General features: G+C 37.9%; 1 protein-coding gene across 3 annotated transcripts in view; it reads right to left on the bottom strand.

Moving 5' to 3' along the window:
• Positions 1 to 10389, bottom strand: part of SPATA7 (spermatogenesis associated 7) — a 67200-nt gene extending 56811 nt beyond the window's left edge. Inside the window, exons 1-3 of one of the 3 annotated variants that reach the window (XM_011974288.1) lie at positions 10081 to 10389; positions 4507 to 4581; positions 2524 to 2619 (exon numbers count right to left, since the gene is read on the bottom strand). In XM_011974288.1, the coding sequence (XP_011829678.1) occupies positions 2524 to 2619; positions 4507 to 4581; positions 10081 to 10099 (190 nt within the window). In that variant the 5' untranslated portion in view covers positions 10100 to 10389. Of the gene's footprint in view, positions 1 to 2523; positions 2620 to 4506; positions 4582 to 9887 lie in introns of all 3 variants that reach the window. The other 2 variants (XM_011974286.1, XM_011974289.1) reach the window with 2 other exon arrangements.
• Positions 10390 to 11530: the final 1141 nt, after the last annotated feature.

Genomic DNA, 11530 nt, shown 5'->3' with positions numbered 1-11530 from the left:
TCTCGCTCTGTCACCCAGGCTGGAGTGCAGTGGCACAATCTTGGCTCACTGCAAGCTCCGCTCCGCCTCCCGGGTTCACGCCATTCTCCTGCCTCAGCTTCCCAAGTAGCTGGGACTACAGGCGCACGCCACCACGCCCGGCTAATTTTTTGTAATTTTAGTAGAGACGGGGTTTCACCATGTTAGCCAGGATGGTCTGGAACTCCTGACCTCGTGATCCACCCGCCTCAGCCTCCCAAAGTGCTGGGATTACAGACGTGAGCCACCGCGCCCAGCCTCAACTGACTTTCAAAAAGTACTAGGACAATTAAATAGAGAAAAGATAACCTCTTCAACAAATGGAACTGGGAAATTTGGATATGAAGAGGTAAAAAAACAAAACAAACAAAAAACATCAAAACCCTTATATCATACCATATACAAAAACTAACTCAAAATGGATCGCAAATTTAAATGTAAGGGCTAAAACTTTAAAACTTCTAGAAGAAAATATATTAAGAAAATCTGAGTGACCTAAGGTTAGGCAAATATTTCTTGAACAGATTATGAAAACAAGTATAAAAAACTAAAGATTTCACGATTTTCACATCACAAAATATTTTTCTTTTGATTTTTTTAGCCATTTAAAAATATAAGCATCATAAAATATAAACTAAAATTTAAAAACTTTAGCTATTTAAATGAGAAAGTAAAAATTTAAAAGACATTAGTCAAAAATTGGTGAAATTCAAATAAGGTCTGTAGTTAATGGGATTGCATCAATATTGATTTCCTGGTTTTGATAACTATACTACGGTTTTTAAAATTTTTAACATTAGCAGAAGAGCAGGGTAAAGGGTATATGGTAACTCTCTACACCATTTTTAAATGTTTCTGTAAGTCTAAAAAATTTTCCAGAATACAAATTTAAATAAGAAAATGAAAACACCAGCTACAGATTGAGAAAAAAAAAAATCTGCAAAACATATATCTGATACAGAATCTGTATATAAAGAAACTCTCACAACTTAATACTAAAGAGACAACTCATTTTTAATAATGAGTAAAAGATCTGAATAGTCATTTCACCAAAGAAGATATATAGATGGGAAATAATAACGTAGCATCACTAGAAATCAGGGAAATGCAAACTAAAACTGTGAAGTTATACTATTTCATAAACTAAAACTGTGAAGTCATACTATTTCACAGAATCGCTAAAAAAGGACCGTCAACACCAAGGGTTGGTAAGGGTGCAGAAGTAATGGAAATGGAAATGGTATATTCCCTCTGGAAAACCGTAGTTTCTTATAAAAGTAAACTTATACTTAATATATTACCTCATAGTTCTACTCCTGACACATAACTTTACCCAAGTGAAATGTAAACACATCTTCCAAAATTGTATGTGAATGTTTATAGCGGCTTTACTCCTAATGGCCCAAAGTGAGTCAAAACAATCCAAAGGTTTAGCAAATCGTGAATCATAAACAAATTGTGGTCTATTCATTAAATGAAATACTCCTTAACAATACAAAAGAATAAATGGTGGTACACAGAACAGCATGATTAGTCTCAAGATCATTAAGCTAACTGAAAAAAGGCAGACCCAAAACAATACACAATTCCGTTTCTATGAACTTATAGAAAAGGTAAAACTACAGGAGAGAGACCAGATCAGTGGTTGCCAGGGATTTGTCAGGAGGAGACTGACTGCAAAGGACTAGGGGGAACTCTTTTGAGGTAATGGATTTTTTCTATATCAAGGGTCGGCAAATTTTTTCTACAACGGGCCGGGTAGTAAATGCTTCAGGCTTTGCAGGGTGATACAGTCTGTCACAAGTGGTCAACTCTGCTTTTTAGTGTAAAAGCTGCCACAGACAATATGTAAAAGATTGAAAATGACTGTTTGTCTATGGATAACTAAATTTGAATTTCATGTCACAAAATATTGTTTTTATTTATTGCTACCATTTAAAAATATGAACACCATTCTTAGTTCATGGGCTGTACAGAAACAGGTAGTAGAGGGTTTGGCCTGAATGGTGTAGTTAGCTGATTCCTGTTTTACAGCATGGTTGTAGTAGTATTTATACAAATGTGTTCATTTTTCAAAGTATTTATCTGTACACATTATAATCAATGCATTTTATAATGTAAGTTTTATCTCAATAAAGCTGATAAAAGAAAAAAAATTAAACAGAAAAATAGCTAGCATCTTCTTTGTGCAACTTCCATAGATGTGTAAACAAAAAAGCAGATTATAAATTTTTATATTAAAAGCAATATCTAACAAAATATTATTAGCAATAGAGATAAAATGAAATAAAACAGGCATTATATAGATTTCAAATATAGTTAACAAAAATGGGTGTGAATTTGCTAAGTACCTAGAGTCAATAATTTGTATCACACTAAACCAAACAAATACAAATTCTCTTATATATATATAAGGTTTTCATTTTTGCTATAGATGTATTTTAATGAGAAGTGAAGCTGGAGGTTTAAATTGAGTACAGAGAGTTCACATTTGCACATTTTTACCTTTGGCTGAAAGGATTTTATTATAGTGAACAGCCATGTGATTCTTGACCAGCTGGAGAGTGCTTAGTCTGAGAGAAGAGGAGTCAGTGCAAAAAGCTAAAAATTAAAACATAATCATTATATATTTAAAACTAATATAAAAATCATGAGATGAACAAGGTACTGATTATTTAATTCATTCTTATAAAATGTTCTGAAATTCAACCAGAGATATTGATATGACATTGTGATGCGAATCTTTAATCTTGCACTGATAATGCCAATGAGCTATTGACCATTTGGGTTCAAACCTTCCTGAGAATAAAATTTTACAAGCCTGAGAGTCTGAGGAAGAGATTCTAGGATATGACCTATTATTGCATTTAGAAAACTATTTCTTTTTGGCAGCTCTCAATCTTGTAACTAAGAATGTTTAGCTGCTTGCTTAATTAGTTACCACTGTTAATACTTAAACAATCAATGGAGTTTCAGAAATTCAATGAATACCCAATCCCAAAACTCTACATACAAAAATTATATTCCAAGAAGCAAATTTCTAACTTAAACCTGAAAACAAGATCTACATATCAGTTTACTACATTCTTTTTGAAGTACTAAAACTATCTTATAACAAGTGTAATCGCAAAGAAATTCCATGACATGAAACTCCTTGGTCCTCATTCAAACCATTTAAAAGAAATCTTAGAAATAGTTAAGCACTTACATACAAGTATAAAATGTAAATGTAGGCAAAACTTTTTTAAACATTAAAAAGTTTTTGAGAATACATGCAAAATGGTTAAAAAAATTCAGCAGATAAAACGGCATATGGAGATTGAAAAATAAGTGACTTCTCTACCCTGACCTTTAGTCTCTCTTCCCAGAAATACACCGTTACTGTTTAAATGCATCCTTCCAGAGGCTCTGTGCATAATATAAGCCTATGCAATAATTATGAGCTTGATGCTACTACTAAAAATATTTACTGAATAAATGCCATTTACCATGCATTGTTCTAAATTCTTCATAAGTATAAACTTATCTCATCATTATTATCATCATTTATTCGAAGTGAAAACTGAGGCACAGAGATATGAGTTATATCTTCAAGGTTACACTGTTGATAAGGGATGCAGCTTCCATGTGACGCAAGGCAGCCTCATACTTACAACCACCATACCTATACCAGCTCTATACATATATTCTGTAAAAGAAAGTTAGCAAACTTTACATATTGTTCTTTATCCTGATTTCTATGTATGTATATTTTAAATCTAGTTTCAACTTTTTATTTAAAATTTATTTTTTTAAAGTTTATGATTATGGCTGTATATGTATGTATGTATCACACTGTAAGACAAATAAGTGAGGCAACTGAAAATAAGATCCTCCCAACACATTTGGAGGTAACAGTATCAAAGATTTTTCATGTAAATAGGGAAAATAAGGCTTTCAATTATTTTGCCTAAGAATATTCACTTATACTTCTAAGCTATAATTACAAAAATTTATTTTAAAACCTATCTTAAAAATTTACCTTGAAAGTTTTAAAATATAAAAATATCACAGCACCTAGAAATCCAGTTGGATAAAGAGGCCCATAGGCTTTTGCTCCTAATATGAAATGAATTATTCAAGTGCACTTTTTCTTGGCATAGCTTTTCCTTTTCAGTGCTTATGTCTTTAATACCTGCTACTTACCATTTTAACAAGGCAGGCATGCCTTAAATCAGGGTAGTTTCCTGGCAAAAGTAGAGCTGGGCTGCTGTAGCAGCTGGGAGCAGGAGACAGCCAAGTCCACATCCAGGGCACAATAATAGTTTGAAATCATAGACTCCAAAATTCTCTAATCTCAAGAATGCCTATATTTCATTAAAATTAATAATATGAAGTTCAAATATTCGTCAAATGAAAGAATTTTTCCATCATGTCATATAATTTGCAAGTAAAGGAAACACTCAGACAATCTTTTAACAAAGTTACCATTTTAAGCACCTCACTTACCATTACTTTTGGTGCTCAAGTGTCCTTTAAATAGGCATGGTGGACCATATCTGGGAAGGACAGAGGTTGCTCTGACTTTTAACAAGAAAAAAAATCATAAATTAGGATAAATGAAACACAACTTTCACAAAAACAACAATATTCAATATTTTTTAAATAATAAATTTATCACAAAATAATTTCTTTCCCAAAAGGTGATTATGTTTTTAGTGGTAATCTCCAAAACAGGAAGTCTGAGTTACGGCATTAAACGTAATTTAATATGCAAAATATAAATGCTATATCCCCCAAACAGAGACGTTTTAAGAGGGTAAGATGGCTAGTTCACTATCAGGTGGGCTGTTAAAAGCTATAACAAGGAGGACACATACAAAGTCTAGAAGATATATGGATGACTAAATGTAGAAAAAAGAAGTATCAAGATAGGAGAACTAAAATCTAGGACCAGAGAACAAAGCTTGTCAGAATAGATTAAAACAGAAAAACAAACTGAGGTCAGAATACCTATGAAGCTCTTTCTATGTCACAGGTCAGAGTGCAGGATGGAAAAAAATACTTAGGACAATACAAGCCAAGGCAATGCCATCTGAACTGGGAAAAAAGACAGTGATGAAATGAGCATAGCTTCTACCAAGAAAGAAGGAGGGTAGAAAAAATACCAACAAACTCTCAGAAAAACCTCATTTCTCCAGATAGAAAGAACTGTGACTTTTTTCTTGTCCAGAATTTAATGCCTCTTCACCTGGAAATGACAACTCAACTTTCTTTTGGGTGACTGCTATTCCTTTACTCTTAGCCCAGGTGGTTCAAAGAGAGCTGACCCCACTGTCAGGGTTAGGCATAAAACCCAAATCTGGACAGCTGCGTTGACAGCGTCAGCAATGCTATGTGATCCAAGTCCTGCCATGAGATACACAATCCTGGGCCTTTGACTGGAACTATTAGGAAAGGTACTTTCATTTCACTGGGCTTGCTAAACCCAGTGAAGGGTCTAAGCAAGCCCTGTATTGCTGGTGGCCATCCTGAACCATATAAAGGAACCTGTCTGAGAATGAAGCCTACACAGTCAAGTGGAACCAAGATAGAAAGAGATTCCTTGGTGACATCATTTGAGTACCTGAGGCCAACCATATTTGATGCTCTACCTTACCTAGACTTTTCTTTATATTAGCCAAAAAAAAAAAAAAAATCACATTTTAGCTTAAACTAGTATGAGCTGATTTCTTCATTTGTAGTCAAAATGCTAATTAATTTAGTAGTAACCCTGCCAGGCAGTGCTCCAAGCACTTTACTGGTATAAATTCATTTAATCCTTACAATTCTCCCTACTTTATAGATGAGGGTAATTGAAGCACAGAGGTTAAACTCATAATTTGCCAAAGATTACACAAGATTATGACAGATTTGGGATCTGAGCCCAAGCAGTCTGGTTCCTGGATCTTACTTATTACACTATCTTGACCAATATAAACTGCTCAGTACTTGAACCATGCTCTAAGCTACTAAATCATGTGAAACAGATCAAGAAGATATCTCAACTGTATGTAGTTTATTCCCTTCTATAAATTCCATTCTATTCTATGTATGTTTCACTATACGTCACAGAAAAGGGAAAAACAGGTATACCCAGAGAAGTGTGAAAGGATGAAAAGAGAATGAAAAAAGGTTGGAACCTGGTGATACTGCCTTGGATAGAAATGCTTCCCCACCCATCTGTAGGTGACAGCTGTGAACAAGGTGGTTAATATTTGGCCCCAGGAATCAAACCAGCTTCTCTTTAGCATAAGATGGTGATAAGAACAAACATGGAATTTAGATGTTCCTTGATGTCTATGTTCCCTTGTCTATTTACCATCAGATGTACACCAAGGCATATACTCATTGGGTTCTGATATTCCTACAGATAAATGTCATATTAAAAGTGACAGAATTAGGGCTGGGCACAACGGCTCATGCTTGTAATCCCAGCACTTTGGGAGACCAAGGCAGGCAGATCACCTAAGCTCAGGAGTTCAAGACCAGCCTGGACAACATGGTGAAACTCTAACTGTACAAAAAAAATACAAAATTAGCTGGGTGTGGTGGTGTGCGCCTGTAGTCCCAGCTACACAGGAGGCTGAGGTGGGAGGATGATTGAGTCCAGGAGGCTGCACTGCACTCCAGTCTGGGCAATAGAATAAGACCCTGTCTCAAAAAAAGAAAAAAAAAAACCAAAAACCTAACAGAATTGATGGGAGAAACAGACAACTTAATTCATCTACCCTCTCACAGTTTCTGGGTCCTGCTTTGTGTCCTGTGTATAGGTCACATTGTCCTGTTTTTGTTTTTGTTTTTTTGCATGACTTGTAATTTCTTTTTGTTGAAAAGTTAACATTTTAGGTAATATATTGTAGCAACTCTAGATACAGAATCCTCTCCTGAGCTTGTTTCCATTGTTGTTCACTTGTTTGTTTAGTGACTTGGCTAAGCAATTTATCAGTCTGTTTCCCATGGAATGAGAAGCCTCTGATACCACTCCTCAGTGATGAAGCTTTGGGCACGTGCACAATCATGCCTTCGCTAATGAGGTCTGAACCTCAGTCTTCGGGAGAAAGTCTCTTTCAAATTGTCCTTCCTTGAGTACTTTCCCTTAATTCTAGGTACCAAATACAGTTTTCTTATATCTTTTTAATTAATTCATTAAATTTTTTAAATACTAGAGACAGGGTGTTGCTATGTTACCCAGGCTGTTTACAAACTCCTGGCCTCAGGTGATGCTCCTGCCTCAGCCTCCTAAAATGCTGAGATTACAGGCATGAGCTGACATACCCAGCCTCTTACATCTTATACTCTTTTATGAAAGTATAACAATTCTTTAACTTTTCCTTGTATAAACTAATGTATGGTTTCTATCTCCTGACTGGACCCAGAATGAGCCAAAGGGGCATGAAAAAGTAGCCTAAAAACCAAATGCCAAGGAAAAGAACATCATTCTCTAACTATTAGGACTAACATCCTGTCAATGAGATCGAAGATCTTAGTGGGGAAATTCACGGGTATATGAGAGCAGCCCATTTTCCTACACAATTTGATTAAAATAGCCAGAAGAAAGTCCAGTGAGGAAAGATGAAAGTGTTTCTTGTGGCAGGGTTTCTCCGGAAGACCAAAGGTTTCGGAATCTACCGTTGATAAGTGTCTCTATGAGACCAATAGATCAAAATAATTTTTTTTTTTTTTAAGATGGAGTCTTGCCCTGTTGCCCAGGCTGGAGTGCAGTGGCATGATCTTGGCTCACCGCAACCTCCTCCTCCCAGGTTCAAGTGATTCTCCTGCCTCAGCCTCCCCAGTAGCTGGGACTACAGGCACATGCCACCATGCCTGGCTAATTTTTGTATTTTTTGGTAGAGACGGGGTTTAATTATGTTGCCCAGGCTGGTCTCGAACTCCAGACCTGAAACTCCCAGAGTGCTGGGAAAAAATTTTTTTTCAAGTTACTTTCAGTTACCTATACTAATAGGTTGCCTCCTCTCCTCCCCAAAGGTCATTGATATTAGAGTGAATGGCAATTTGTTATTACCAATCTTTTCTTCATCTTCCCCCATAGGAAGCTGGAAGCCACGCCTTATATATTACCTAGTCCAAGCCCCCATTTGATAAATAACTGAGGCCCAGGGATGTAGAGTGAGGTGAAGATGACCTAGTTAATAGGAAACAAAGATTACAAACAAGACTAACCGTTTTTCAGTCTGTTGCTCTATTATACCACCATTTAGAAGGTTTGCCTTGCAAAAGAATGTCTAAAACGTGATTACAGTAAGAGCATGACAAAACATAATATTTCTTTAGATATTTTAGCATTTTATCATCTGAAATAACTAAAAGCACCTTCTAATGAAATCTAAGAAATTTATTTTCAATTAAGTATTTTAGCTTTGTCTAAAATTATTTATGGTTTCCTATTAATAATAATTTACAGTATATGAAAGCTGACTGCCCCAGTTATTTGCTGATTACATTTATTTTAAAAATTCAAAATTAATAACAATATTTGATATTATCATATATTATATCCTAAAAAGGAAGCTAACTAAATTGTGCAAGTTGTAAAAATATTAACTTTTACATTTGGCATGAACCCAATTTTTAAAATAATTCAAAAATCAAATACTGACAACTTACTAAATCTACTATACTCTAAATTTTACATATATCCTTTCCCCCTGCCCATCCCTACCATGGAATAGTAAGTAAACGCATTGGCTTCAGATTTTATATTTTTCACCTGGATTCAAATCCTGTTCTGCCACTGTGACCTTGGCAAATCATTTGTGATCTTTTGCTTTAGTTTCTTCACTATGAAATAAGGCTAATGCCTAACAAGATATTTTTGTACATTAAATGAGATAATTTGGAAATAGTTCCTAGTACATAGTAAGGGTTTAATTTTAGTTTATGTGCAAAATTTCTTAAGATCATAAAGCGTTTTGATTTGCTTTTTCTGAAACCTAGGTTGGTAAAGTGTCAGAATATACAGTTTGCTGATCAATGAATAGTTATCTCCTACAATCAGAGTAGCACTTATTTTGATCAATGACTACATAATAAAGGCAGACTCATTCAAAAAAAGACATCCAGGAATCATTTAGCAGCTTGGTTTAAAGGCAGTCTTTTAAATAGATAAAAACACTGTATTAGGAGGGGCGGGGAGTCTAAAGATTGCCTCATTTGACTCGAGGAAAGAATGCTACTGGTTCAGAAAGTGTGAAAAAGCAAATTATTTGGTTTGGGCCGATTTGTAGAGATTTAAGGTTATATTTCCCCACCCCCCAACCTCACCCCATGATGTCCACCTGACTTAAGAAATCAGTAGAGAACAGGTGTATATAGTGATTACGGATTGCTGCTAAAACTGCAGTCCGCTGACCAGCAACACTTCATTACCTGGAAATTTATTATAAATGCAAAATCTCAGCCACCCCCAAGGGACCTACTGAATCATAATCTGCATTTTAACATGATTCTGAGGGGATTCCTATTTACATAAAGTTACAGAAGCCCTGGGTTACTCAATAGCTTTGGGGGAGGTAGTTACTGAATGGGAGATTTCGTATTTACTGACCACTTAAAATGTGCCAGGATCTTCTCTACATTATCTGCATTTAATCTTCAAGAACTCCATGGCTTGAGTATTTGACCCTCATGTTCCAGAGATGAGAAAACTGAGGGTCGTCTCCATGGAGAGCAGAGGGGTTTGATTTGGGGCCCGGGGAGGTCTGACTCCAAAGACCAAACCTGGTTCCTCTGCCTGGGAGTTACCGAGGTTTAAACGGCTGCACGACCCTGAGTTCAGCAGACAGGGGCCCCTGGTGTCAGGGCGACAAATTCAGGGCAAAGAAGCGGACCTGCGAGGCTGGCAGGCAGTCTCTCCCTTTTCCTTTGCGCGGGCCCGGGCAGCTCCGGGCAACACTGGCGATTCAGCCAGGGGTAGGAAGCGCCCAAGGGGCGGCCTTGCACTCGGCTGCCCGGACCCGAGGCTGGGAGCGCTGGCTGGAGCAAGGGGCGAGGCGGCGGTAGCCCGTGACAGCTGCCCTTTACCTCTCCGGCTGCCATCCATGCTTAGTCCTCTTGCAGCCGCCGTAGGGACACGGGGGATCCCCTTCGGTCCTTCCCCTGGCCGGGCCCAGCCCCGGCAGTGGAGGACTGGAAAGTAAGAGCCTGCGGGGGCGGCAGCAGCAGGGAAACCGTCGCCAGGCCGGTTGCTAAGGGCCGGGTCCGGTGAGTCGCGATTATGACGTCACGGCGCAGCGGACGTGCGCTGCGCAGCCCCGCGCCGGGGGTGCCCGGTACTAGGAGGGCAGTTGCGGACGGAGAGACCTGGCGGGGAAGGTGCATCGAGCCCCAGTCTGTTGCTCTGGGATCCTGCCAGTTTTCCGCAGAGCGACCTCCTGTCAGGATCCAAGTCACCAGCACCTGGCAGGCTGTGTCCCTGCGGGAAGAGCAGGGAGAGGAGGTGGACTCATCTGGCATCCACGTCCCTTGGGTCCTGGAGAAAAGTCAAACACAAATGTTAGTTGAGGTCAGGGTAACATTTAACCAGTTCCAAATAATTAAATTTCAAAGCAGTCCGTGAACCTTTGGATTAGTGAAAATCCTAGGAGTGAAAAAATCTACATATTTACATCTTAATTCTTAACCTTAATAATAAGTTTGAATTTCCTTTCTGCTCACCAAGCTTCCCCCGTCCTGACCCTGCCTCCCTTTTATCGTAAGTTTCAATCCATTTTTCTTTATAATGGAAGAGAGCTGCAACATGAATGAGGGGTTGATTTATTTATGGCTTTCTATAATTTGTTTAATTTTGAAGCAGTTACCTTTGAATCCTTGGAAATAACGTCAGAACAGGGTAGGAAGCATTCTGTCACGTAAGATTTCTCAGCCCAAATGTCCATTGACATTTTGGGCTGGTTGTATAATTCTCTGTGTGGGGGTGCTGTCCCTATGAACTGTTTCGTGTAGCATCCCTGGCCTCTGCTCACTAGAAGCAAGTAGCTTCTCAGAAGCAGACCCCACCCACTCCACCTCCAATCCTGACAGTCGTAAATGTCTCCAGACATTGTGAAATATTCCCTGGGGGGCAAAATCGCAACTCTGTTGAGAACCACTGCTGTAATGAAAAGAATCCTGGTTTAGAAGCCAGATATGCAGAACTTAATTCTGAATTTTCTGCTACTTACCGGCTTGATCTTGAATTAGTTTCTAAAACTTTCTGAGCCTGAGTTTCCTCTTTTCTCATGTAGATTGTGAAAGTCGTCAGCATTAAAATAGAGTCACACGTATTAAAAAAGAAAACCTGACAAGTGGAGCTGAGGAAGGCCATGAAGGAGAGTTCTCATGCATGAATGCCTGATAATAAAAACTATCACAAAATACTGCAAAAACCGCAACCTTGAACAAAGACTTACCTTACCCAAAAAGATACTTCTATGAGGACATCTGCCCAGCAATTGTCTGTCCAACCTTGAACTGACGTCACCCTTGTTATTGA

Source organism: Mandrillus leucophaeus, unplaced genomic scaffold (assembly GCF_000951045.1).
Source record: "Mandrillus leucophaeus isolate KB7577 unplaced genomic scaffold, Mleu.le_1.0 Scaffold144, whole genome shotgun sequence".
NCBI lineage: Eukaryota > Metazoa > Chordata > Mammalia > Primates > Cercopithecidae > Mandrillus > Mandrillus leucophaeus.
The sequence above is the reverse complement of the archived record's forward strand: the minus strand, read 5'-3'. Positions and strand labels throughout refer to the sequence as shown.